This window comes from Phaethon aethereus, assembly GCF_964289735.1.
Source record: "Phaethon aethereus genome assembly, chromosome: Z".
In the NCBI taxonomy this organism is placed as follows: domain Eukaryota; kingdom Metazoa; phylum Chordata; class Aves; order Phaethontiformes; family Phaethontidae; genus Phaethon; species Phaethon aethereus.
This window is the reverse complement of record NC_138577.1, coordinates 12895748-12919504: the sequence shown is the minus strand read 5'-3', so window position 1 is coordinate 12919504 and position 23757 is coordinate 12895748. Positions and strand designations below refer to the sequence as shown.

General features: G+C 44.4%; 2 protein-coding genes across 2 annotated transcripts in view; both read left to right on the top strand.

The window, feature by feature from the left end:
• CCBE1 (collagen and calcium binding EGF domains 1) overlaps window positions 1-16011 on the top strand; it is a gene marked incomplete at its 3' end in the record, with an annotated part of 102573 nt that extends 86562 nt beyond the window's left edge. Inside the window, exons 6-11 of the mRNA XM_082013070.1 lie at window positions 5012-5118; window positions 11738-11858; window positions 13815-13954; window positions 14047-14082; window positions 14643-14678; window positions 15778-16011. Of these exons, the coding sequence (XP_081869196.1) occupies window positions 5012-5118; window positions 11738-11858; window positions 13815-13954; window positions 14047-14082; window positions 14643-14678; window positions 15778-16011 (674 nt within the window). The remainder of the gene's footprint in view (window positions 1-5011; window positions 5119-11737; window positions 11859-13814; window positions 13955-14046; window positions 14083-14642; window positions 14679-15777) is intronic.
• Window positions 16012-20904: 4893 nt separating this feature from the next.
• Window positions 20905-21687, top strand: MRPL17 (mitochondrial ribosomal protein L17; the record flags this gene model as incomplete). The annotated part of the gene is made up of 3 exons (XM_082012926.1): window positions 20905-21078; window positions 21158-21226; window positions 21298-21687. 3 exons carry the CDS (start codon window positions 20905-20907, stop codon window positions 21568-21570), a joined length of 516 nt encoding a protein of 171 aa, XP_081869052.1. The 3' UTR covers window positions 21571-21687.
• Window positions 21688-23757: the final 2070 nt, after the last annotated feature.

The following is a 23757-nucleotide window of genomic DNA, read 5'->3' as shown; positions in this document are numbered from 1 at the left end:
ATGAGCAGCACACACAGAGCAGTCCATCAGTAGTCACACCTACAGACAAAGACCACAAGTACATTGAAGGGTGTGGGAAGCATCTTCCCCTGGAGAGGTAGAGTGGCTGAATGGTGAAGCTTGCCGTTACTGCCTTGGTTAGAGACCTTCTGCTGGATCAGACTGCTGAAAGCCACATTTTGCTCCCGTACCACCCTGCTTGTCGTCCTAGCTCAGGAGACATAGGGGGAAAAAAATTGCCAGATGCTGATCCTTATAAGCCTTCGCTAATTTCATCTGTTATTTAAATTAATTTCAGTGAGTTTAATTTGTATTTATGTGCCGACATCTGAGCTTAGCAAATGGCTCTGGGATGGTGGTTAGTGCCTCCGGGCACTCAGAGGCTCAGAAGAGGTGTGCCTGGGAAATCCACACACCTTTCAAGCACTGCTTAAATCAGTTTCTAAATTATGTTGAGTAACACTGAATTCTGCTGGTCTGCAGAATTAGTTTGTGTGTCTCGTAACTGCAGTCAGATTTTTTTCTTTTTTTTAGGAAAGTGATATGGGATGGGAAAGGGGTAAAAGTGAAGGCTTGTTCTTGCTTTTCACTGTTGGTTTCAAAGTATACGTGTGCTGTGTATAAATGATTTTAAAGCTTTTGACCTCATCCCAGTTATTATATTACAGCATTTAGAGTAGTGCAGATTAAATGCTGATATGACAATTTAAAAAGAAAGGAGGAAGAGAATGACCTGTGCTCTGGAAAAAAAACCAACACTCTTTTGATGAATGGTGACTTACTGTAGGTTCATCAATTAATGCCTGAACCTTTGTGTCATTGAGTGCTCCAAATACCGCTGGATGACCAGAGCAATTTATAATTTTGATTTTCCTCTGAAAACGTGTAACTGGAGCCACTCCATTAACTTGAATTGTTCCTTGTAGTTTTAAAATGTTTTTTTTTCCATATAAGTGGGGGAGGGTCATAAAGGAAAGAGGTATAACCAAAATAATCCCCTTGCAAATAGGTTTTTTAGTTAACTTTTCCTCTGGCTAGTTCAAATTTCCTGACATGGTAATGCCCAAAGTATACGGGATAACCGACCATTGAAAATATTTAAGGCTGTGGAAATAATTCTAATATTTGAAAAACATCAATTTTACACTGAATGTACACAGCATATAAAAATGTCCGTTGCAGTAGTTAATCTGGAATTAAATACCTACCATGTCTCAAGACATTTCCCAAATCAGCTGCATGAAGCAGAGAAGGACACTTTCTGCTCTGTTAGCCCGTCGTACTCCAAGTCAATGTTACTAATTGCCGGACCTCTGGTGCAAATGAAAGAGGAGTTGACCATCGCTATTTCACAGGCGAAATTTCACATCGCTGTTTCACAGTTACGGACACAGGGTTTGTGTCCGTAACTCACTCCAAAGAAAATCAAGGCTTCTGGCAGCGACGCACCACCCCGTGGCCAGCCCCAGCCCTGCACCGCCCCGCAGAGCACCGCATCTGTGCTGAGGTTGCTTCCTAATAGATCGTTTGCTTTTCATGGTAGCTGGAACACTTAAATTTTATTTTAAAATTGAGCGTGAGAGACATGAAAACACATGTATCCCTCTCCAGCTCCAACCACGTTGCACGTTTCCAAGGAGACACTATTAACGTTTTCATTGTGCCATCCCTGAAGGCTGCCATCCAGGCACTTTTTTGGCTCTGCAAGTGGGCTTGACCGAGAGCTTTGGGTTTGTTAGTAGGCACAAGAATAGGGAGCATTTTTACCGCATACGCAGTCATGTTGCATTTGACAGAGACAATACAGCTACCCCTGCAGAAGTAGGCAAATGAAACCATCTCAGCAGGCCGAGCCCAGATAATACAACACAGATGATCAACACAACAGCCTCCATGCGAAGACCGCCCACGGCACAGCTCCCCACAGAGCTCTCCCCCGCCAGCATCTCCTTCTCTTCCAGCATCAGCAAGACAGAGTCTTCAAGCACATGCAAAGAAAACACATCACTCCCCTGAGCAGATCCCTTATCGATAGGCACCATGGGGCTCACCACTATCTTACCAAGATGAAAGGACCACCGTCAGGACAGCAACGTCATGAACTAGGCTTCATCCTTTGGAAACTCTTCATAAAATGGGGCTGGTTTAAGCCTTCTCCAAAATAATTTTAGTTTCCTGTGCAATGGAAACAGGCTATATAAGTGCCTGTTTTCCTCAGTGCTGGCCAAATTGACTTTGGTAGGTGACCTCTGGTTTCTGCACCACACGTGGGTGGCTCCATCTAATTGCTTCCTGCCCTCTCTGGCCTGTCTTAGGTGGCTTCTGGCTTTATCCATGCTTTATTCTGGCTTTATTCGTAGTTTGGTCCTGATACAGGATCATATGGGGGTAGAGCGAATGTTTGATGGATGACTCCTTCCCTGGGTAAATCATCACCTCTGTCTGGTATGAGTTAGGGGGATTCCACCTCTCTCCTGGGACGCAGCTCACGCTTGCTTATATGACGCTGTTGGACATCTTCCTCCAACAAGTCAATCCAACTGGATTTGCAGAAATCTCACTGGTATGATATTTCCCAAACATTAGCTGACCCCCCCGCATTCATCTCCATGGACTGTTACAGCCCTGTTTTATCTGTACTTGTCAGCTCCGTGTGCCACATCCTTCTGGAAGATAAACTGGATTTTATAATGAAACACGAGGCCAAATTCACCGCTTCTTAATCTGCACATAATTCCACTGATTCTAGTGGGACTGCATTAGGTTTCAAATAGCGGAGGCTCTGGCAGTTTCTCCCTATGACTCTATGTTGCTTTCAGCAACATTTCTAACACAATACGAGGGAACTCATTTGGTAAGATAGCTATTAAAAGAAATCTTGGTTAAGACTAGTACCAAACCCAAACTTCATTGGAGTTTAAAAAAAAAAAAAAAGAATTTTGTTTCTAATGGCTCTCTATATATGCGTCTGTCAATCCTACATAGGTCCAAAAATGGACATGTCAGAACACTGATTTTTTTTAAAAGAAGCTGAAAAATGTGAGAAGGAGGAAGAACTCCATGAGGGAGACACAATACTGACTTGTGGTCAAGAGAAAACTTACCTTATAGAAATACCAAGAGGTCTCTTGATTACAGCATATCAATTCCTTGTTCGGGAAAAAAAACCCTGCATGGTACAGATTCTTTAATCTATCAGAGAAAGTCTTATAGGCAAGGAGGCTTTGGAAGGAGTCAAAAGCAAAATGATTAGTATTAGAAATACAGCAGTGAGGAAGGAAAGCAGTGTATGCTGTGTATTCCAGTATCTACACAAAAAGGCAGGAATCCCTCTGGGAGGTGTTGTGGCCAGATAGTCTTGGAGCCAGCATAGCTGCAATTTGATGAAATTCTATTATATCTTATGTAGAGTTCACCAGAAAATGCTAAGTAGTACCTTTTGGCCTTAAATCTTTGAGCCATCTGAACACTGTACAGAAACCGGTTCAGCTATTCCCACACTGTGTGCTATCAGGAAGGGTAGGAAGCCCTAACAGCAGTGTGCTTACTGCCATAAAAATGTTAAATAGTGTATTATTGTAATGCCATCGGACTGCAGCTGTGGGAGCAGGCAGTTGATGAGTGGGGAAAATTCCCAAGCCTTTGCCTCCTAACCTTCTGATCAGTTCAGTGCTAACACCAGTCTTAAAGCTGCTGGTCATTCCAGCATCTTGCCCTTATACCCCTCTCCTACCTGATTAGGAGGTAAGAGAAATAAACCTTTGTCTTCTAAAAGCAAGCATACCTGATGTGGCATTATATCCAGCGGACTAAACGTACTGAAAATCAGTTTTACCTAATTTTGCGCATCAGTGGTCCATGGATGACTATCTGATGGACGCGATATTCCTTATTGGGCCCTGCAAACATTTAAAGTCAAGTACCACATAATATCTTTAGTATTAGAAAGTTCTGGTTTTATTTAAAATGGTGCAGATGTTTTCAAAATCAATACACATTTCTAAAAAGACAAAGGACATTAAAGTGTGTGTCCAAGTGAGAAGTGTAACGCAATAGCTAAGCGCATTGTAGTTGATCCTTTTTGAAGATTTTGAAGATTTTTCTGGCTTTAACTAGGAGCATCTGCAGAGTTTTTCCATTACAGGACATGCTCTGAAATGTCAGCGTTCGAACATGTCGAATAACCCTTCCAGGTAACATGGTACAAGGCCACACATTATATGCAGAGTCTCAGTACGCTTGAAGCTTCTCAACAACTACATGTGGAAGGAAAAAAGCTCACCTAGAGTTTCCCAGTATGTGTCACCCGGTGTTTTGGAAACCACACTTCTCTTTAAGCGGACATCTGTTAAAACAGTGCTTGTTTGTTTGTGATGCAGAAGTGCTTCACTGTGTATGGGAAAAGGACAAGAATAACATTTGTGATATCTCTTACAGTTTGAATCATTTAACGGATTCTTGAAAAGATCCCATTCATGCATAGTATCAACAGGTGTGACCCTTTCTCTTGTGTGGATTTAAATCCCTGTCATTAATCTCAATCCCCATCTCCGTTCAGGCTGATTCCATCGCATAGAGGAATAACTGGTGATGATAAAGAGCAGTTGTGCAAAGTGAAAGAAATGACCATATCGTGAGGGATTTTACTGTAATTTATAACATATGAAAATCTGCCCTTCAGGGCACTGTAAATCAGTTCAGATCTATAGGGTTAGTCTACCCTAAACACAAAGATAAAAGAAGGGGTGAAAACTTTTCCAGGTATTAAAAAAATAAATTCTTTGGGGACTGTTAACTGGAAACAGCTGCTTTAAAAATGAGCTCAGAGCTGTCCCTGTACAGTTTCTCAGCCTTACATGGCAATTCACAGTCAAAGCATTAGTAATGGCAAGAATCTTCTTCTTTTCACAGTCTGGGGAAATGTAACAACCTTCAAGTTGCTTTTGCAATCACTTTATTAATTTCTTTGCTTTGGATCTTTATATTTGTATTGGAAACTGCTTTCTTTCAGCTGGGCTTCCTGAGAAATCTGAAAATGTGGCAAAATCAGGGACATGCTGTGCCTCTTGTAAGGAATTCCATCAAATAAAGCAGACAGTTTTACAACTGAAGCAGAAGGTATGAACATTGATCAGTCGTGTCTTTACCAGGCCTGCATGTTTTATGACAACTGAGGTTAAATTTAAGTGTTTGGAACTGTCACGGCCGTGTGGCTCTTGTGCCCATAAAAATGATGGCAGCGTAATTTAAAATTATCAAGAAATGGCATCTCTTCCTTATGCTCCTGTATTGCTTGTAAGCAGATTGCTAACCAAGCTCATGGAGCTGCGTTATCAAGCTCGTGGTAACAGAGTCTGGCAAACACCCATCCCCGGCTGAGCCCAGGTTTCCTGGCAATCAGCACTGGTCTCAGCTTTTCATTCATTCTGAATGCACAGGATTTTGGACTTGATCCACCTTTAGTGTATGCCAGTGCAAGACATTCTGCGGACGCAGGAACGTGGAGAACATGATTTTGCATTAATAGGGTGCTGATACAGGATTCTTGCCAAGTAGGAGGTTTGTGGCTAAACAAAAACATCACTAGCAGATACATTAGCTTTGATTTTTTTAAAAAGGAAAACCCCTCAGCCCCAATCTTTTTTGTTTTCACCTGTATCCTTACAAGTGGAAAATAATGCCCCTAAAAACTTCACCTGGCCTTTAACTTTAATTGCTTCTATATGTGGCCTCATTTTTCACTTGGGTAGGATTGAAATAATGCAGAGACACAGCCCAGGATTTGGAGAGCCCAGTGCAGGGCGCAGGTGTGATGCCTTTTCTGGTGACACATCCTTCGAATATTCTGGTTCTCCAAAATGGAAATGTTCTGCAGGAATATTCTCAGCAATACATGTTGGCTGGCTGTAGTTATTTCGCCCAGGGTGCTCATTTATTTTCATTGTGTCAAAACACAATTTGGTATATTCACTTGTTGCCTTTAGTGTAATTCAGTGTAATTCATTCAATAGAATTTATATTAGGAAAAAAGAAACCTGCTTCACTAAAATTAAATACATTGAGGTTTGAGATACTCTTCATGACAAAAATCTCATACTGTCATGTTTTCTTTCTGAATCGGTATGAAGATAAATGTGGAAGTGACAGAATTTCATGTGCACTGGAAATTGTGGTTTTCAAACAAATGGTAGTAAACAGGTTAAAAAAGAGTGCATGATTCTGAGTGGCTGTTTGTCCAGCCACAGTCCACGGTGCTGAGCAGGCTCGCACTGACCTCCAGGCAGGGATCTGGGGTCACACTGTTCATCAAGCCATTTGCTGCAAGAATTGACAAAAAACAGTGGCCTTAAATAATGGCAAGCTAAGTCCTGTCATGGTCCGTAGCCTAAATTTTCCCCAAGAATCTTCATAGTGGGACTTGATCTATTTGGCATCCTCAGAGGGAGCCCACTGGGTTGTGTGCCTCACACAGACAGACCTGGAAGAGATGGTCCCATGATAACCTCAGCATTTTTTACCTCACAGAGAGGAGAGCTTTTGTCCATGCTGAGAGCACATCTGGCCTCATGCTGCTTCTCTGCCCAGGGTGACATGAATCCTCATGCTTCACCACCTGCTCCCCATGGCGGGAGGACAAGTTCTTCTGGGGAGAACATCTCTCAATATCTGTGGTCAAAGTTGTTCTGTTTTGCACAGAAAAATTCACTTCTGTCTGCCAGAAAGACAGTTTATGGGAATGAGTCTTCGGTTTTGTGGTTAAGGCTTTCAGATTTTATGAACTTTACGCAAAATTATGTTTAGCAGAAAAGCCTGTGAAGGATCCAATCCAGGAAACCCTACAACTGGGAATTGGGGTTCTGGAAGTGGGAGGTGTGGTTTTGTGTCTCCTTAGGAAAGGATAGGGTGAAGGCAAGTCCTGCTAACTCTGGTGATGGTACCAATACCTTTTTGGAGGACTGCAACATCCATTTCAGATCCAGGACAGAATAGTTCTAGGATCAGGAACACAGAGTCAGCTTGCATGGTCATTCAGTGGGATGCACTGACCCAATATACTAGGGGGCTGTGGTGAGTCCTAGGTTGATCTCCAACCTTGCTGGAAGGAAAGCTGAAAAACCAGTGGAAAGATAATGACACACAGCCAACAATTTTTTAAAAAATCAAGTAAGCAGTTCAGTACTTGGAGTTGAGGCATTGCTGGATTCGACTGCACAGATTTGTTTAAACATCTTAATTAGAAAGCCATGTTTCACATCACTCCTGTCAAGCACTGTCAAAGTCATCTAAACCACAGATCTCCTAGAAACTACCCAAAACTCCAGATGCAGCATGCAACACAACATATGGAAGTCTTGATTCTAGTACTGTCTTTCTTTAAAATTTACCCTCACTAATATTTGCATGCACATGGAAAAAAAATACTTTCCAAGGGCCATTAACATTTGGAGCTGTGGATGGAGAAAGCGAAGGTCACTCTGGACCAGGATCCTGGTTCAGTTAAAAGGTGAAATAGAAATCAGGCCACTGAGTATAGCCAGCCCCTAAGACGATGTGAGTCAACATCAGAAACACATGGTTTGGCCCCAGTGTATGTAACAACCATTTTCTGGCCAGAAGATATCAAAAAGCAGTGAGCTAGACCAGAACCTGGGTATTTTGGCACTCCTAGTGTATGCTTCAAGTCCAGCTGACTCAGTGGGGAAGCATGTGTAGATGCTTTCACAGCAGATATGTGATTCTTTTTTTAAACTAAGTTTTTAAAACAGCTTTCCTGGCAGTAACAAGTCAACATTTAAGCAACAGAATACACTTCCAAATCCTCTTCATGACAAGTCTTCACCACCAAACACACCTTTTTACTCCAGACTGGTCATTTTGCAAAATAACCTGAAGAGTATTCATGGCAGGGACTATATACTAAGTGACAAACTATATCAGCTGGGATAGCTATCCCCAAAATAGGATCTGGTCAGAAATTTAAATATAAGCTCTAAACAGGACATCAATTAATCTGTCACTCAACTGTGGCCACCCCTACGGAGAAGCACTCACTAATGGCACTGAAAAGATTCTCACAAAAACTGCCCCAAAAATATAATGCTTTCAGATAGTCACAGGATTTATCTCTGTGTCTCAGTTTTTAGCAAGGCAGCGTTGGCACTGCAGAGCCCTTGGTTGATTTGTGTCATATAATGGAAGATGTGCAGCATGATGGCCCTTGCAACCTTCCATTCATATCCAGCCAGGACCCTGCTCTAGACACCTCTGGGAAACAAAACTTTGCAGTGTGCTGACCAGAGACAGTCAGTGGACCTCCTCATGCTGGTCCCTCGGCAATGTGGCTATGAGAGCCCCCAGGTACTGAATTTTCCTCTTCAGTCCCAGGTGTGACCCATGGAGTAGCCCTTTATCTTCAGCAGTCCCACGCTTTGGTCCGTGATGCAATGGCTGGGGTGCTGGCTGAGAAAGCTGGAGGGACATTGGTAACCAAAGAAGATGTCTTTCTTTGGAAAGCTAAAGATGACAGCCCATCCCAAAGCAGCAGGCATGCTGGATCCCCATCTTCTGTATGAGCAGATTCATAGGAGTAAGCACATAAGAAACACTCTGTGGCATTTCCGTGAAGTGCTGACCTCATCCAACCACTGATTTGTGCGTGGGGGTGGAGTGAATCTACCAAATTCTTGTAACACTTACATCATGTCGCTTAATTTGCCTTTAGTGCAGTCATCTTGCCCGTGGAACAGCAATGCTCTCCAAAACCTGAGTCACAAATGGCCAATAAATCCTTGTGTTCCTGTCATCGCACTTTGAATTCCAGCCTGAAAAATCAAACTGGTGTTTCAGAAATGCCACCAAGAACTGCCTCAACATTTCTAACTTATTTTTTCTCACTTTTGCTTCCTTCAGAACTGTTCTGTGCATCCAACCCCAAACTGCTGCCCTTAAGGTGCATTCCTTAACTAATAACTTGTTTGCCAAAAGAAATTTGTCCAGTTATACTATGTACTGCAAGTGCATAGCATTATTTTTTTCTCTGTGCTTTACAAACATTAGGTTTGCACTAAGGGCAGAAGGGTGTATATCAAATAATTACAGAAACAAGTAGGAGTCCTGAGAACAGGCCAGTGCAGGGAATTCCAAATAGCTGATTAAAAGCAGTCAGATAGCAGGAGTCATCATGTATTTTATTTAATACAGCTCTCCCACACAAATGTTGCAGAATCCAACATCAAATTATCCAGTAAGAAAAATTCATTCAGGGCAGGAACAAAGCTCACCCAGGGATAGATCTGCCCTGGTATTGCTGAAATAGCTCTTCAGTTCTGTTTGGCAGAGCAAAATTCCAAACTCTACATGTAGCCACTCAGCACTAATGAATTTCTTTCCTAGCTGCAGACCAGTCTCCTAGCTTGCCATCTCTGCTCAGCTGTCTCTGGAGAGACTAAACATTTTCAGAATATTTCTAAATAAGTTTAATTATTAAATATATTTGATCTGAGAGAACTAATGTTTCATGGATAAATATCTGATGTCACAGATAATGGCACTTTAAACCATAGTGTGCAATCATTCTTACATTCTTACTTCTTTTAGCTTTGTAGTCTCTATGCAGCGCATATCCAGCCATCTGGTTAAATGGTATTGTTACAGGGCCAGACCCACAAAGGATTTGGGTCTCTCATTGAAACCCATGAAAAGTTAGGGGCTTGTACAACAACTGAGAACTTAAATTTATCTGAGCAAATGCTGTCCTGAGAAAGGGCAGTAAATCAATAGAAGAAAATTCAAGTAAGGAAAAAGAGGTTTCCTGAGAAGATCAAAGCAGTTATGAGACTCGAGGTTTTGACAACTTGTTGCTGTATATCTCCTGAATCACAGAATCACAGAATCACAGAATCACTAGGTTGGAAAGGACCTTTAAGATCATCAAGTCCAACCATTAATCCAGAACCACCATGTCCCCTAAACCATGTCCTGAAGCGCCACATCCACATGTTTTTTGAACACTTCCAGGGATGGCGACTCCACCACCTCCCTGGGCAGCCTGTTCCAATGCCTGACCACCCTCTCAGTGAAGAAATTTTTCCTAATATCCAATCTAAACCTCCCTTGGCGCAACTTGAGGCCATTTCCTCTTGTCCTATCACTAGTTACTTGGGAGAAGAGACCAACACCCTCATCGCCACAACCCCCTTTCAGGTAGTTGTAGAGAGCGATAAGGTCTCCCCTCAGCCTCCTCTTCTCCAGACTAAACAACCCCAGTTCCCTCAGCTGCTCCTCGTAAGACATGTGCTCTAGACCCCTCACCAGCTTCGTTGCCCTTCTCTGGACACGCTCCAGCACCTCAACATCCTTCTTGTAGTGAGGGGCCCAAAACTGAACACAGTATTCAAGGTGCGGCCTCACCAGTGCCGAGTACAGGGGCACAATCACTTCCCTACTCCTGCTGGCCACACTATTCCTGATACAGGCCAGGACGCTGTTGGCCTTCTTGGCCACCTGGGCACACTGCCGGCTCATATTCAGCCGGCTGTCAACCAGCACCCCCAGGTCCCTTTCCGCCGGGCTGCTCTCCAGCCACTCCTCCCCAAGCCTGTAGCATTGCATGGGGTTGTTATGGCCAAAGTGCAGGACCCTGCACTTGGCCTTATTAAACCTCATACAGTTGGCCTCTGCCCATCGATCCAGCCTGTCCAGATCCCTCTGCAGAGCCCTCCTACCCTCCAGCAGATCAACACTCCCACCCAGCTTGGTGTCATCTGCAAACTTACTGAGAGAGCACTCAATTCCCTCATCCAGATCATCTATAAAGATATTGAACAAGACTGGTCCCAGAACCGAGCCCTGGGGAACACCACTCGTGACCGGCCGCCAGCCGGATTTAACGCCATTCACCACAACTCTCTGGGCTCGGCCATCCAGCCAGTTCCTCACCCAGCGAAGAGTAAACCCATCTAAGCCACGAGCCGCCAGTTTCCCCAGGAGAATGCTGGAGAATTTCTCCCACCTTCCATTTGGATTAACTTGCAGTATACCCATGGTGACTTGTAAGGTGAATAGCCTCACAAGAAACATCAGAAAGCTGGTTGCAGGGAAAGTAAAGTACCAGAATGAATAAATGCCTTAAAATCAAATGGTGCCATGTTTTTGATATGGCATCTTTCGAGCCTGAGCAACCTCCTGGGTATATGATACCTGAAGTGTGGATCCCTTACCCAGAGCTCATGCTACACACACATACACACACACATACACACTCTGTGTGGAAGACAGACACAGGTACCATTTCTGCAAAACTTGACTTGTCTCCATGGGTCACCTAAAACATCCTGCAGAAAGGCATTGTAGACTGTTCGTCTCCATGACAGTGTTTTCTCATCAGATTTCTGCAAGGTCAGAACATGTATAGGTGAGAGTAAGAACCCCCAGGCATCCTTCCGGTTTGTTCCAGCTACTTGTAAGGAGGTTCCATTGCAGGGTCAGGGAGCCAGTTTTACTTGGGACCACAAACTATGGCAGGAGCTTCAAGAAATCTTCATGTCCATACTTGAAAAAAATCAAGCTGGCCAGCTTAGGAGTAACTGCTGTCCTAGGCTTCAACAGAGTCACATTTTTTTCTAATTATTTCAATGCAGTATTTAAATATGCTGTTTGTCCACATGAAAGCTTAATGAAAAAATTCATTTATTCAGCTGAATGATTAAGAGCTTACAGTGATTTTTGGTTTTGGCAGGTTGCTTTGCTACCAAATAATGCTGCTGATCTTAGCAAGCAAATCACTGGTGAAAAAGTGCTTGCATCTAACGCATATATCCCTGGCCCCCCAGGCCAGCCTGGCCAGCAAGGCCCTCCAGGTAAGATACAGACCAGAGGGATGTGAATGTGCAATAGTGCCATGAACAAAAATTATAAGCTTCAATCTTTCAACGTGATAGCATTTCATGTGTTTCATATTTTGATTGTTATTATTATATTTGCATTTGTGCTGAATTCAAAAAGAAAAACTTTCTGGTCATTATGGTCAGCCTCTGCCAACTGACTAACATCATCCATTGTGTCTTAGTCTCCACGCGTTTCTTGGCGTGCAAGCTGTGTTTGTCCTCTGTGTGTTTAAATTTCTCCCTCTCCCTAGGATATCTCACCTGCTTCAGTTGTCATTTCCTGTATTTAAACTCTGTCTTAAAACACTCTCCATGTCATTTCAGGAATACCTATTGCTTTAGCTCACTAGAGCAGAAAATGTGCTTTCAGTTTGACGGGGTTTGTGCCAACTGTTTTATTTTTCCTTGTCTGGTTTTGCAAGGATTCATTTGTCCGTTTTATGTGTGTTCCAGATTCAAAGGAATCTGAAAAGAAAAGTAAAACTCCGCTCACACCTTCTTTTCTAAGGTATAGGTTAAAACAATGAGAAAAGCAGAGAGTTCCTAAAGCTCTAACTTAAGCCAGACACTTTGCAACCTGCAGCTAGTTATGCTAAAAATTTTGCAAACTCTGTTGAATGCAGATCTTATTTTGGGTGAGCGATAAATCCAAGGAATTTTAGCATTGTGCTGGGTTTCAGGAAGATTGTTACAAAGGACTTGCAGATATTCCTTACAAGATTTGGTTTATTCCCTACTGAACTGCCCCCCCATTTATCCCCACTTTTGCAGTCTTGCTTTGGTTTTTGAGTCTTTATCTCATTTTCTTGGAGGATGAGTATCTTCAGTCTTCAGTATATCATAAGTGCAAGGACAATGTGGTTAGAGATTCTGCGCCAGACTCTGAACTGTACAGTGTGCCGCCTTGCAATCTCTCTAACGTAGGCCTGACTCTGCAGGTCTTCCATCTGGTTTCCCCATGGCTGAGCTGTCCAAGGTACTGTAGAATTATCTGTTCCACTTGAAAACCACCCCTGCTCACCTCCTCCTCTGCCCTGCCGCTACCAACAGTGCGGCTGGGTCTTCAGGAGGAGTCCGAGAGGTTCATCACTGAACTTGATTTTACTCCTTTTGAAAACCCTAACTGAAAATATTCTGTCCTGCGGAACCCTTTTTACTCTCTGCCTCTCATTTTCTCTGACTTTCATATGCCTTCAGTATGAAGAAGAGTGTTTTTCCCTGTAATTATAAAGCAATTCGGCTAGTGACAGATTAATGGTCTTTATTTCGTGCAACTGTTGTTTCAGATGCCTGATTTTCTGGTTTGCTTCTCATAGTGTTTCCCTTGAGATAAACTTATGCTTTGTTGCCTGTGTGCTTCCTAAAAACTAACATTCTCACCAGAAGCTGAAAAGGATATAAAGCAAAATGGAAGAATAGAGACTTTTTTGCCCTTAACACACTGGCTATCGTACTGGGCAAAAGAGAGGTGCAACCCACCACTGAAAAGGGCTTGCTTCTGTGCCAGTCATGTAGATGCCTTCAACCCAACATTCCCATGAGTTTTCTGAGGCTTTCTTTTCATGAGATGATTCTCAGATGTGACTTGTTCTTCTTTGTGTGAAAATGAGGCATTCCTGCTTTTTGAAAATGAGGCATTCCTGCTTTTCTTTTCATTCCCAGTCTGTGTCCCTAACCACCTGGCAGTGGCAGTCTTGGCTTCTTTGTATACATAAGGTTTAATTGTTTTGTAAAGATCTCTTGTAGCCACTGTGACAAGAAGTAATGTTGTCTCAGATGACTGCTGTGTTGGTTGTGTTGTTGTGGATTTGGGTGCATTAAGGCAACCAATCCTTTGAGTAGTTCAGAAAATGGTCAGTCCCCACTGCCTGCACTGATGAAGTGTCCTGAAGGCTTTCTGTGGCAGGTAACCTTTGCTGTTGATTGCAGGGGCTCCAGGACCAAAAGGGAGTCAAGGAGTTCCTGGGTCACCTGGACCTCCTGGACAGCCAGGCCCTCGTGGATCAATGGGACCTATGGGCCCATCTCCAGACATATCACATATTAAACAGGGCAGACGGGGACCCGTGGTCAGTATTCTCACCTCCTGTCATGCATTGCATAATTGTTGTTAGCTCCACAATCTCTCACGTCCTTGTGAACACTTTCTTTTCTCTTGCAGGGCCCACCAGGAGCCCCAGGGAGAGATGGTAGCAAGGTGAGGAGAGGTTTTGTTTTCCATAATGTGGGCACATGCGTATGTGAAGTGCAGGCTTGCTAGACAGACCCTCTACACACCCTTTTACCATCTCATTTCTTTTGCTAACCTGAAAACATCCTGTTGCCTTATCCCTTCATGTCTTCCTTCTGCTGTTTTTGTGCTTGCCATTCCTTAAGTCTTGCAAATAGCCCTGCCAGGCTATCTGTCTTAGCAGATAGAGAAGCAGCCTCCTTTCCTTTCTCTGCAGCTCTTCTGGCTTTTCCATGAAGAAATGTTGATGCTTTAGCCCATTTCATTAGGCTGCTCTTTTGTGAATTTCTCCTGTTAACTGGTTCGCTTGTTACTGTCTAGGAAAAATATCAAAAGTGCCCAATCATGCTCCCACTAGAATCAGCAGCAATTTCCTTGTGTTCCTCCTTCACTTTATTTTCTTTTTCTGAAAAAGCATAAGCTGATGATTCTTGATCTGAGGACAGGAAGGGAGACTGCAGAGGCAAACTGATTTTTTTTCATTTCTTTTAGTCACAGCAAACTAACTGAGGTGGTATTGATTACAGGGGGAGCGAGGCGCACCAGGACCAAAGGGGATACCTGTAAGTATTACTCACAGGAGGAATTTCCACAACAGAGTGATATTGACTACTAACAACAAGTCAGCCAAGAGGAAAAAAAACCCTCTCCTATGTCAAGGGCACAGAGAAAGATACTTTGCATGCACAGAAAGTATTACCGGAAAAAAAGTAATTACCTGTTTTCACCAAAGTGTTTTTGCTTACACACCTCCTCCCTTGCTGAGTGTGACACTGAAGGCAGTAAGTGCACCTCTGCCCTACAACAGTGGTGGGACATCCTCAGAAGGCAAGAGCAGATCCCATGTAGAGTGCTAGTCAGTACAATTCAGCCACCACTCCTAATGGGAGTTGGATCCCTGGAACCTTTTAAAATCCTGTCCCTCGTCTCTCTCTGGGATTTGGGAAGCTATAGGCTTTGAGTGAGTAATCAGGAGAAGGATGAATATTTACAATCTATTTTCATGTGAAATTGTTTAAAAATTTATTTCTTGTGGTGTTTTCTCATTGGTGGAAAGGTTTTTTAAGAGTGTCTCCAGTAGGGTGTCCTCAGTATTAAACAGCACACTTTACTGTGCTAAGTCACCTAAAAAGAAATGATGGTTTTCTAAAATCAGATAAAACCAGATGGATACAATATATCATAATAGCCAATATATTTAGTAAGTGATGGACAGCAGCAGGGTTACCATATGGAAAAGATACCTTCCAAGTATCAGCATTCTTGAGAAAAAATTTTAAATAAATAATAATGATTGATTAATTAGTCATTCTAAGAATGTAATTTCTATCAATTTAATAAGAAGGAACAGAGGGAACCAAGATGTATCATCTCCTCTATTCCCACGAGTTGCCAAAATACTCTTAGGAGGCAAATATAGCAAAGGAATTTCTAAGTTACAAAAGAGCTGAGCATCTTGTAAATGTAGGCTCTGTCTGCAAAAACATTTGCTTTCTTTTGAAAATTGCTTCCTGAGCAGGTTGATTCAAAAAAAGACCGTTAACTTTTGCCAATTGATATGGAGCAGTATTTTACTGAGTTACCTCTGCATAAGTAATCATATCAACCAGTTTGGCAAGAGTGACATGGATTATTATTAACGACCATGCCTTGTGACTGCAGGGCCCACCAGGTTCATTTGATTTCCTATTGCTGATGATGGCAGACATCAGAAATGACATCGCTGAGCTGCAAGAGAGAGTGTTTGGACACAGGACTCATTCATCAACAGAGGAGTTTCCATTACCTCAGGAATTTACAAACTATCATGACACAGTAGATTTTGGATCTGGAGAAGACTATAAACCACGGGCAGCACCCAGAGACTCCAGGATACAGAAGGCAGCCCATCCTTAGCTATGCCTACTGAAAAATAGAGCCCCTTTAGATTTGTTCAATATAAGAATGCACTGACAATGTAAAATACATTTTTTCCCAGTTTTCTCTCTGCTTTTCCCCAACCATGCTGCTTGTACTGTAGCTTTCCTGGTTCATGGTAGCCTCCTTGCAGTAATTCCACACCATCAAGCCTGCACTGTGTGCTTTGTACCTAGACTATCAAGAAAACCATCTTAGTACATAATATGATTAAGGCATGCTCTAGCTAATGACGCAGATCACAGCATTTTATCTGCCTACCTTGCATTCTATGTCCAAATGACCTAGTACCTGAATTTTTCCAGGGGTAGCTGAACATCATCCCTGAATAACATTAATAATGAAAACCTTGGTCCACAGTTACTTTATATATGTAAATGCATTACATCACTAAACTCAAGTCTCCAGTTACTGTCCCCAGGCTTAGGAGAGTGTGAAAAGTGGATCCCTGTTTCACAGCAGAGACCAGCTCTGCGTGAAATTTCTTCCATTACACTGCACCATGGCAGAAAAAGGCAAAAAAATATATGGTGAAGCACTAATACATGGGTGCTGCTTGTTGATCTGGAAATTATTTGGCTTTGTGTTGCTAGAGTATTGCTCAAAGAGAGTCAGAAAGATGTCTTTGTCCTAAACTAACACTACTTTTCCCTTACCATTGTCCCACTCTCAGTGTGAAGGCCAGTTCCCTTCCTCACCAGATTCATGCTGGATACATGACACAAAGATAAGCAAGAGAACACAGGATATATAAAGCAGGAAAACCAAGCATAAGTGAATCAAGTAGGCTTATTGGCAAGCACAAAATCGATCCCAGCCTTGCAGAGAGTCAGATTCTGACCTCCTGTAAGTGCCTGTCTTCCTTGGTGAAATGCTGAAATCCAAGTGAAATTGAGACCAGAGAGAGGCCTCGTGTTTGCAAAGAGCTTCCACCTATTTTGTTATGCTGCTGCATGCAAGTGACCTAAATGGCATTCATGGAACTGGAACACAGAACTGCAGTGTATTTGGCTGGGTATATGAGGAGTATGAGCAGGTGCAGGCATGCACATGACAAAACATCTCAGCTGGTATGAGGACGGCTAAGGTGAGGTACTGCACATGGGATCTTGTATTCGTGAAGCGGGATGAAAGGGAGTGCTCTTTTTTTACACTGGAAAATTGGATGCACAAGTTAGAGCATACCTCATGGGGATGTATGTTACCATTTCTTTTGGATTACCACAGCTGCTGAGGACTTTGCCGTGCTTAGAAGATAAAGGATTATATTAAGCACAAAGCTTCAATGTTGTATCTGTGTAGCTGCTGCTTCTACAGTATGTTGAGTGCTGGGTCATGTCCATGTTACAAATGCAAAGATGAATTTCTCATTTTGCCATGTTTTTCAGGGCTTGCATGTTCTAATAGAATAAATACAGGTAAAAATATAAGCAGGCCCTTTTCAGATAAACCATAAAGGTTTGGATTCCCTTCCATATTCTCTGAGCCAAAAGACAGTTGGTGTAATCCCTACAGCACCAGTACAGGTTATGTTGTACAAACAGCTGGCTGTCTAAATCTTTTGTTATCTTTTGTATATTATCTTAAGACGATGTGTTCATTCCTGTAATTATTTCCCAACTCCTCGCTACTACTATGCTACAAACAAGGGGATTAGCTTTAAGAATATGAGCGTTCTGTATTCCTTTTCATGTTATATGTATATCAATATTTACAAAGTGATGACTAAGTCACTGGGATAGCTTAGAAAAAACGATAGCGCTCTCACCCTGTGGTCGTCAGGCTTCTTCTCTGGAAGGAGCTCTCCCAGCAGCTCCAGATCCAAGTAGTCTTGTAAACCAGATAATATGGAAATCAGTGAGATTTGGAGAAGGAACTTGTGGCTGAAAGAGGGATGGTCTCCTATGCAGCAGGCTGAAAGGAACTTCTTAAGGCAGCATGAACTGAGGCATTTTTGTCTCACTTTCTTAATTTCAAGCAGGCAACTAGGTATAAAATCATTCATGATATGCAACTTTAAGTAAATTCATTAGATGTTGTATTTGTAACTCTTGCAAATTATGTAACTCTTGCAAATTATGTAGCTCTTGCATATGTTTACCAACACAATCCATCACCTGCTGGATCAGGTTGATTTCCACTATAGAATTAGTAGGTGCAGGTTTTTTGTTGTTGTTGACCATCAGATACTGATAATCAGTTAGATGAGTCACTTCCTACACACCAACTAAATTCTATTGCCCCCTGCCCACAAGAAGGTGTGTTCTAAAAAAGGCACTTATTTTAGTTCTACAATCTGCTTTTCCAAATATGGACAAATACCAAATGAGAAGCTCCTACCATTTGACCATCAAATTCAGGGGTAGGTGACAATTGCCCTGCTGTGCGTAAGTATCCAGGGAAGGGAAATTCTGAGACTGGACCAAAAAAGTGGATAAGATACATGCCTCACTCTAAGTACAGAAAGCTGTCCTACAGACTCAGGAACACAAAATATGGCATGTTTACATGCCTTTCTGAATGGAAACCTCAATAACTTCCCTTTCTGGAGTCTGCATCATTGGTTTTCACAGCCTACAGCTGGGTTTCCAACAGACATGCTTACTCCACAAAAAAGGTTAAGGAAAGTACTCCTTGGGTTTGTACTTGTGCTTCGCCCTCCTCTTGCCAGACTCCCTGCCCCAAAGCTGTTGGCCGATTCCCAGCAGCAAGGAGGGGACACTATGGTAAAGACAAGTACACCGCACAACAGAGGAATTCCTCCAGCAAGGGAGAGCCCCTCTGAGCACAGCTGTCTGGAAACATTCAGCTTTCTCTCTGTGTCTGGCTAAGTTCTTTGCATAGACCTTTCTCAGTTTATTTCTGATTAATTGTATGGTAACTTCCATAACACACTGCACCAGAAACATGTTAGTAAGATTTCTGGATCTACACATACAGACACTCAGATAGAAAAGTGACATTTTCTTCAGCATATTCAAAGTTTTATAAAGCCAGACCAGAAGTATAATTTCCAATTTAAGCTTGGTTACCAGGGACCCAGGGAAGTCGCGATCTTGTAAATTATTTATTACTTTGTGGTCCCCAAAAATAACAACCACACAAAAATCCGAAATAAGAATATAGAAACATCTACACTCATGCCTAGTTTCATTACCAGGCTCATGCACATGACAACTTTGTTTCATATAAATACTATGTATAATTTTATTAGAAAGAAATATTATTTTGATGTTAAGACATCAAGTTATAAGCAGAATGATAATAAAGAGTTTGTTATTTTATTAATATTAGAAATCTATTTAATGGAAACATTTGCAAGAGTGTGTAGTGATGGCAAAATGTTGATTGTTAATGTGTTTAACAAAATCACAAAGCTTAGAAAATGTTTTCTTTCAACATGACAAGTACATACAGGATTAGTCTTTCTTGCAGAGCTGGAATATTGACACAGAAGAATTCCTATGTAGTCAGGCTAAACCAGGAAAAGGAGAGGAAAATTGATTGTAAATGGAATGGAGTTATTATTGGTACCACAGGTTCTTCCTAGAAGTATTTCATAGTTAATACATTAAGCCCCAGAAAAGCAACAAAAGATGGGGATAGGGGCCAAGAATTTGTTAATTTCACATTAAAAACTGTATGTTTGTTCCTATTACACATTCCAATAACTATACTGTTCACTTTATTTATATATGAAATACTAAAATTGTATAAAATGATTGTGATTTTATGATGTATTCATAATAACAAAGATATTTTTTCTTATGCTGTTGGTAGCTGCTTTTGTTACACAACCTTCCTCTGAAATACAGAAATGTTGGCTGTAACAGACAAGTAGCCTCCTTACGCTGCCTTTTAGCATTTTTCTTGGAGCTGAACCAACCACACTTCCAGGAGCAGGACTATGAGGGCACGAGCTCTTGCAGAATAGGGCAGGTTTGTGTCTTTGTGGAAATAATGCACATACCCGCCTCCACTATTAGGGTGGCAGCTTCAACACCCCATGAGGGCTACATTACACTGGCTTCAGCGGCCTTACCCCACCCTGCCATCCTACACAGCGTCTGCACAGCCAGAGGATGAGATATGGGAGTCCGAGGCTCCTCTGGCATCCTGCCAGTGGTACTGGGAAAAAAAGGAGAATAAGACAAAGGCTCTGGTAGGCTTCGCCTGGCCTTTCCGCCTGGCTGAGCCCCTCCACGCAGGCCCAAGAGCACCCCGTGAGGTCGGTGCCCCACCGCCCCGTCCCAGCTGCGGTGAGGGGCGGCTGGAAGGCCGGCCACTTTCCTTCCTTCCCTCAGAGCCTGCCCTGCCTGCTTGCCACCACGGCCTCGCTCCGGGGGCTCCCCGATGCCACAGAGACAGCAGATGGGCTGTTAGGCCGTCGCGTTGCCTCCGACGGGAGATGGCGGCCGGCGCCGCCGGGACAAGGAACTACAGCTCCCAGCATGCCGCACACCTCCCTCCCCAGCAGCTCCCGGCATGCCGCGCGGCTCGTCTTCGCCCGGAGTGCCCCGCAGTGACGAGCCGACACCCTTTGCGGCTGCGCACTGATGACGTCATTGCCGTGCGTCGACCAAGCACCCGGGAGGCCTGGGGCCCGCTCGGCCCTTCCTGCTGGGCTGGGCCGGGCCAGGCCCGGCTTCCCTCCCAGTTCAAACATCTCGGTTCGCAGCTTCTGGCTCCATTTCCCGCCGAGCCCGGTGGCGGCCCTCTAAGCCGCTCTGTGCACAAGCTGTGGGTCGTGCCGGTGTGTAGGCGCGAACTACAACTCCCACCGTGCTGCGCGGCACGCGGGAGCTGCTGGGAGGCGCCTCCCATGGTGCCCTGCGGCGGCAGCGGCAGCAGCTGGGGCAGGAGGGCGGCGAGATGCGGCTGTCGGTGGCGGCCGCCATCTCGCACGGGCGCGTGCACCGGCGGTTCGGGCTGAGCCCGCGCTCGCGCCTCGACCTGCTGCGCAACCTGGTGACGGCACTTGTGCGGCATGAGCGCATCGAGGCGCCCTGGGCGCGGGCCGACGAGATGCGGGGCTACGCTGAGCGGGTGAGCGGCCGGGCCTGACGGGGCGGGGCGGTGGGCGGCCGAGGGATCCTAACGGCTCTGCCTTCTTCCCCCCCTACAGCTCATCGAGTACGCCAAGCTGGGGGACACCAACGAGCGTGCCATGCGCATGGCAAATTTCTGGCTGACGGTGAGTACCCCCCCAAATCCCTCTTTGTGCCCCACAGCCCCGGTGCTGGAGCTAAGTGTGCCACCCCGCAGGAGAAGGACCTCATCCACAAGCTGTTCAAGGTGCTGGCACCGCGGTTCCAGCCCCATCCAGGCAGCTACACCCGCCTGCTACATATCCCAAACCGGGATAACCTTGACCGTGCTAAGATGGCAGTCATCGAGCTCAAGGGGAACCCCTTCCCGCCACTCATCCGCCCATGCCGCGATACTGAGAAGACACTGCTTAACCAGCTCCTGAAGGGCTACCGGGAGGATATGCAGTGGGCAGCAGCCCCGCAGGCCCCCAAGGGCACCCCTGTCTAGGCATCCCCCTGTGCCCTGAGGGAGGCCCTCTGGTTACATAGGGATGGGGCTTGGGATGAGCTGCCCATGCACCAGACAGCTTGTTAGTGTCTTGGAGCACAGGAATGGAAGCTGTACTGAGAGGTCTGAAGGTTGATTACTAACCTTGAGTTGCCATGACAGGGGCACAAGCTCAAGGTTTCTTTGTTTATTCCTGTGGTTTGAACAGAGACTTAGCAAGAGAAGGAAATCAAGCTGGGAGCCCTAATGGCTGATACTATCTGTGTAAATAAATTCCATTGAGAAAGTGAGTGCTTCTATTTCATAGAATCATTAAGGGTGGAAGAAACTTCTAACATCATCAAGTCCAACCATCAACCCAACTCCACCATGCCCACTAATTCATCCTGAAGTGCCACGTCCACACATTTTTGGAACACCTGTGGTGATAGTGACTCCACCACCTCCCCGGGCAGCCTGTTCCAATACTTGAAAAAAGTAAAGAACTTTTTCCTAATATGCAGTGTAAACATCCCCTGGTGCAACTTGAGGCCATTTCCTCTTGTTCTATTGCTGGTTAATTGGGAGAAGGGACCAACACCCACCTCACCACAACCCCCTTTTTCAGGTAGTTGTAGAGAGCGATAAGGTCTCCCCTCAGCCTCCTCCAGACTGAACAACCCCAGTTCCCTCAGCCACTCCTCTTATGCCTTGTGCTCCAGACCCCTCACCAGCTTCGTTGCCCTTCTCTGGACATGCTCCAGCACCTCAGCGTCCTTGTAGCAAGGGGCCCAAAACTGAACACAGCATTTGAGGTGCAGCCTCACCAGTGCTGAGTACAGGGGCATGATCACTTCCTTACTCCTGTTGGCCATGCTATTGCTGATACACGCCAGGATGCTCCTCCCCAAGCCTGTAGTGTTGCATGGGGTTATTGTGACCCAAGTGCAGGACCCAGCACTTGGCCCTATTAAACCTCATACAGTTGACCTCAGCCCATCGATCCAGCCCATCCACATCGATCTAATTGTCCACTTCCCTGCTCCTGCTGGCCACACTATTTCTGATACAGGCCAGGACACTGTTGGCTTTCTTGGCCACCTGGGCACACTGCTGGCCTTGTTGGCTACCTGGGCACACTTCTGGCTCATGTTCAGCCAGCTGTCAACCAGCACCCCCAGGTCTTTTTCTGCCTGGCAGCTCTCCAGACACTCATTCCCAAGCCTGTAGGGCTGCATGGGGTTGTTGTGACGCAAGTGCAGGACCCGGCCCTTGGCCTTATTAACTGACCTTGGCCCATCAATCCATCCTGTCCCGATCCTGCTAGAGCCTTCCTGCCCTCAAGCAGATAACTGAATTACATTCCTGTACATGTGATTTAGTAACTTACTCCAGCAAACACTGGGTTTGTTGCTGCTTCTGGTCCAACAGCACTACTCTTTGGGGCAGCATCTCCACTGTGACAGAGCTACACTGTTTTCTAGAAGCCAGTGTGCAGCCTTTCAGGGTGGGAAATTCAATGAAAAAAAATCAAGTTTTGTTGTTTCATCAGTGCTGAATGTAAATAGGATGGTAGCACTGAGATAAGTCTTGAAAGAGGCAATACTACAGGGACTTGTGTTATAAGGACGCAGTGTGGGCAGGAATAACAGTGTTTCTACCAAGAGCTTGGTAGACATCTCAGCCCCAGATGCAGAGTTGCATGAAATCTCTGCATTACCCTGTTAGAACAAAAAGGGATGGTAGCAGAACTTTTTCAAGAGCAATACAACTACTGGGAGATGAGAAACTTATATTTCTAGCTTTGTCTCTGATTTCAAGTTGTACTTGAAATAGTACTTGAAAGTCCTAGCTGTAGCTTCTGAGTGAAAGTGGGGAGAGGGGGGAAACAACAAATATCACAGAATCTCAAAATCACCAAGGTTAGAAAGGACCTTCAAGATCATCAAGTCCAGCCATTAATCCAGCACCACCATGTCCCCTAAACCATGTCCTGAAGCGCCACATCCACACATTTTTTAAACACTTCCAGAGATGGTGACCACCACCTCCCTGGGTAGCCTGTTCCAATGCTTGACCACCCTCTCAGTGAAGAAATTTTTCCTAATATCCAATCTAAACCTCCCCTGGTGCAACTTGAGGCCATTTCCTCTTGTCCTATCACTAGTTACTTGGGAGAAGAGACCAACACCCTCGTCGCCACAACCC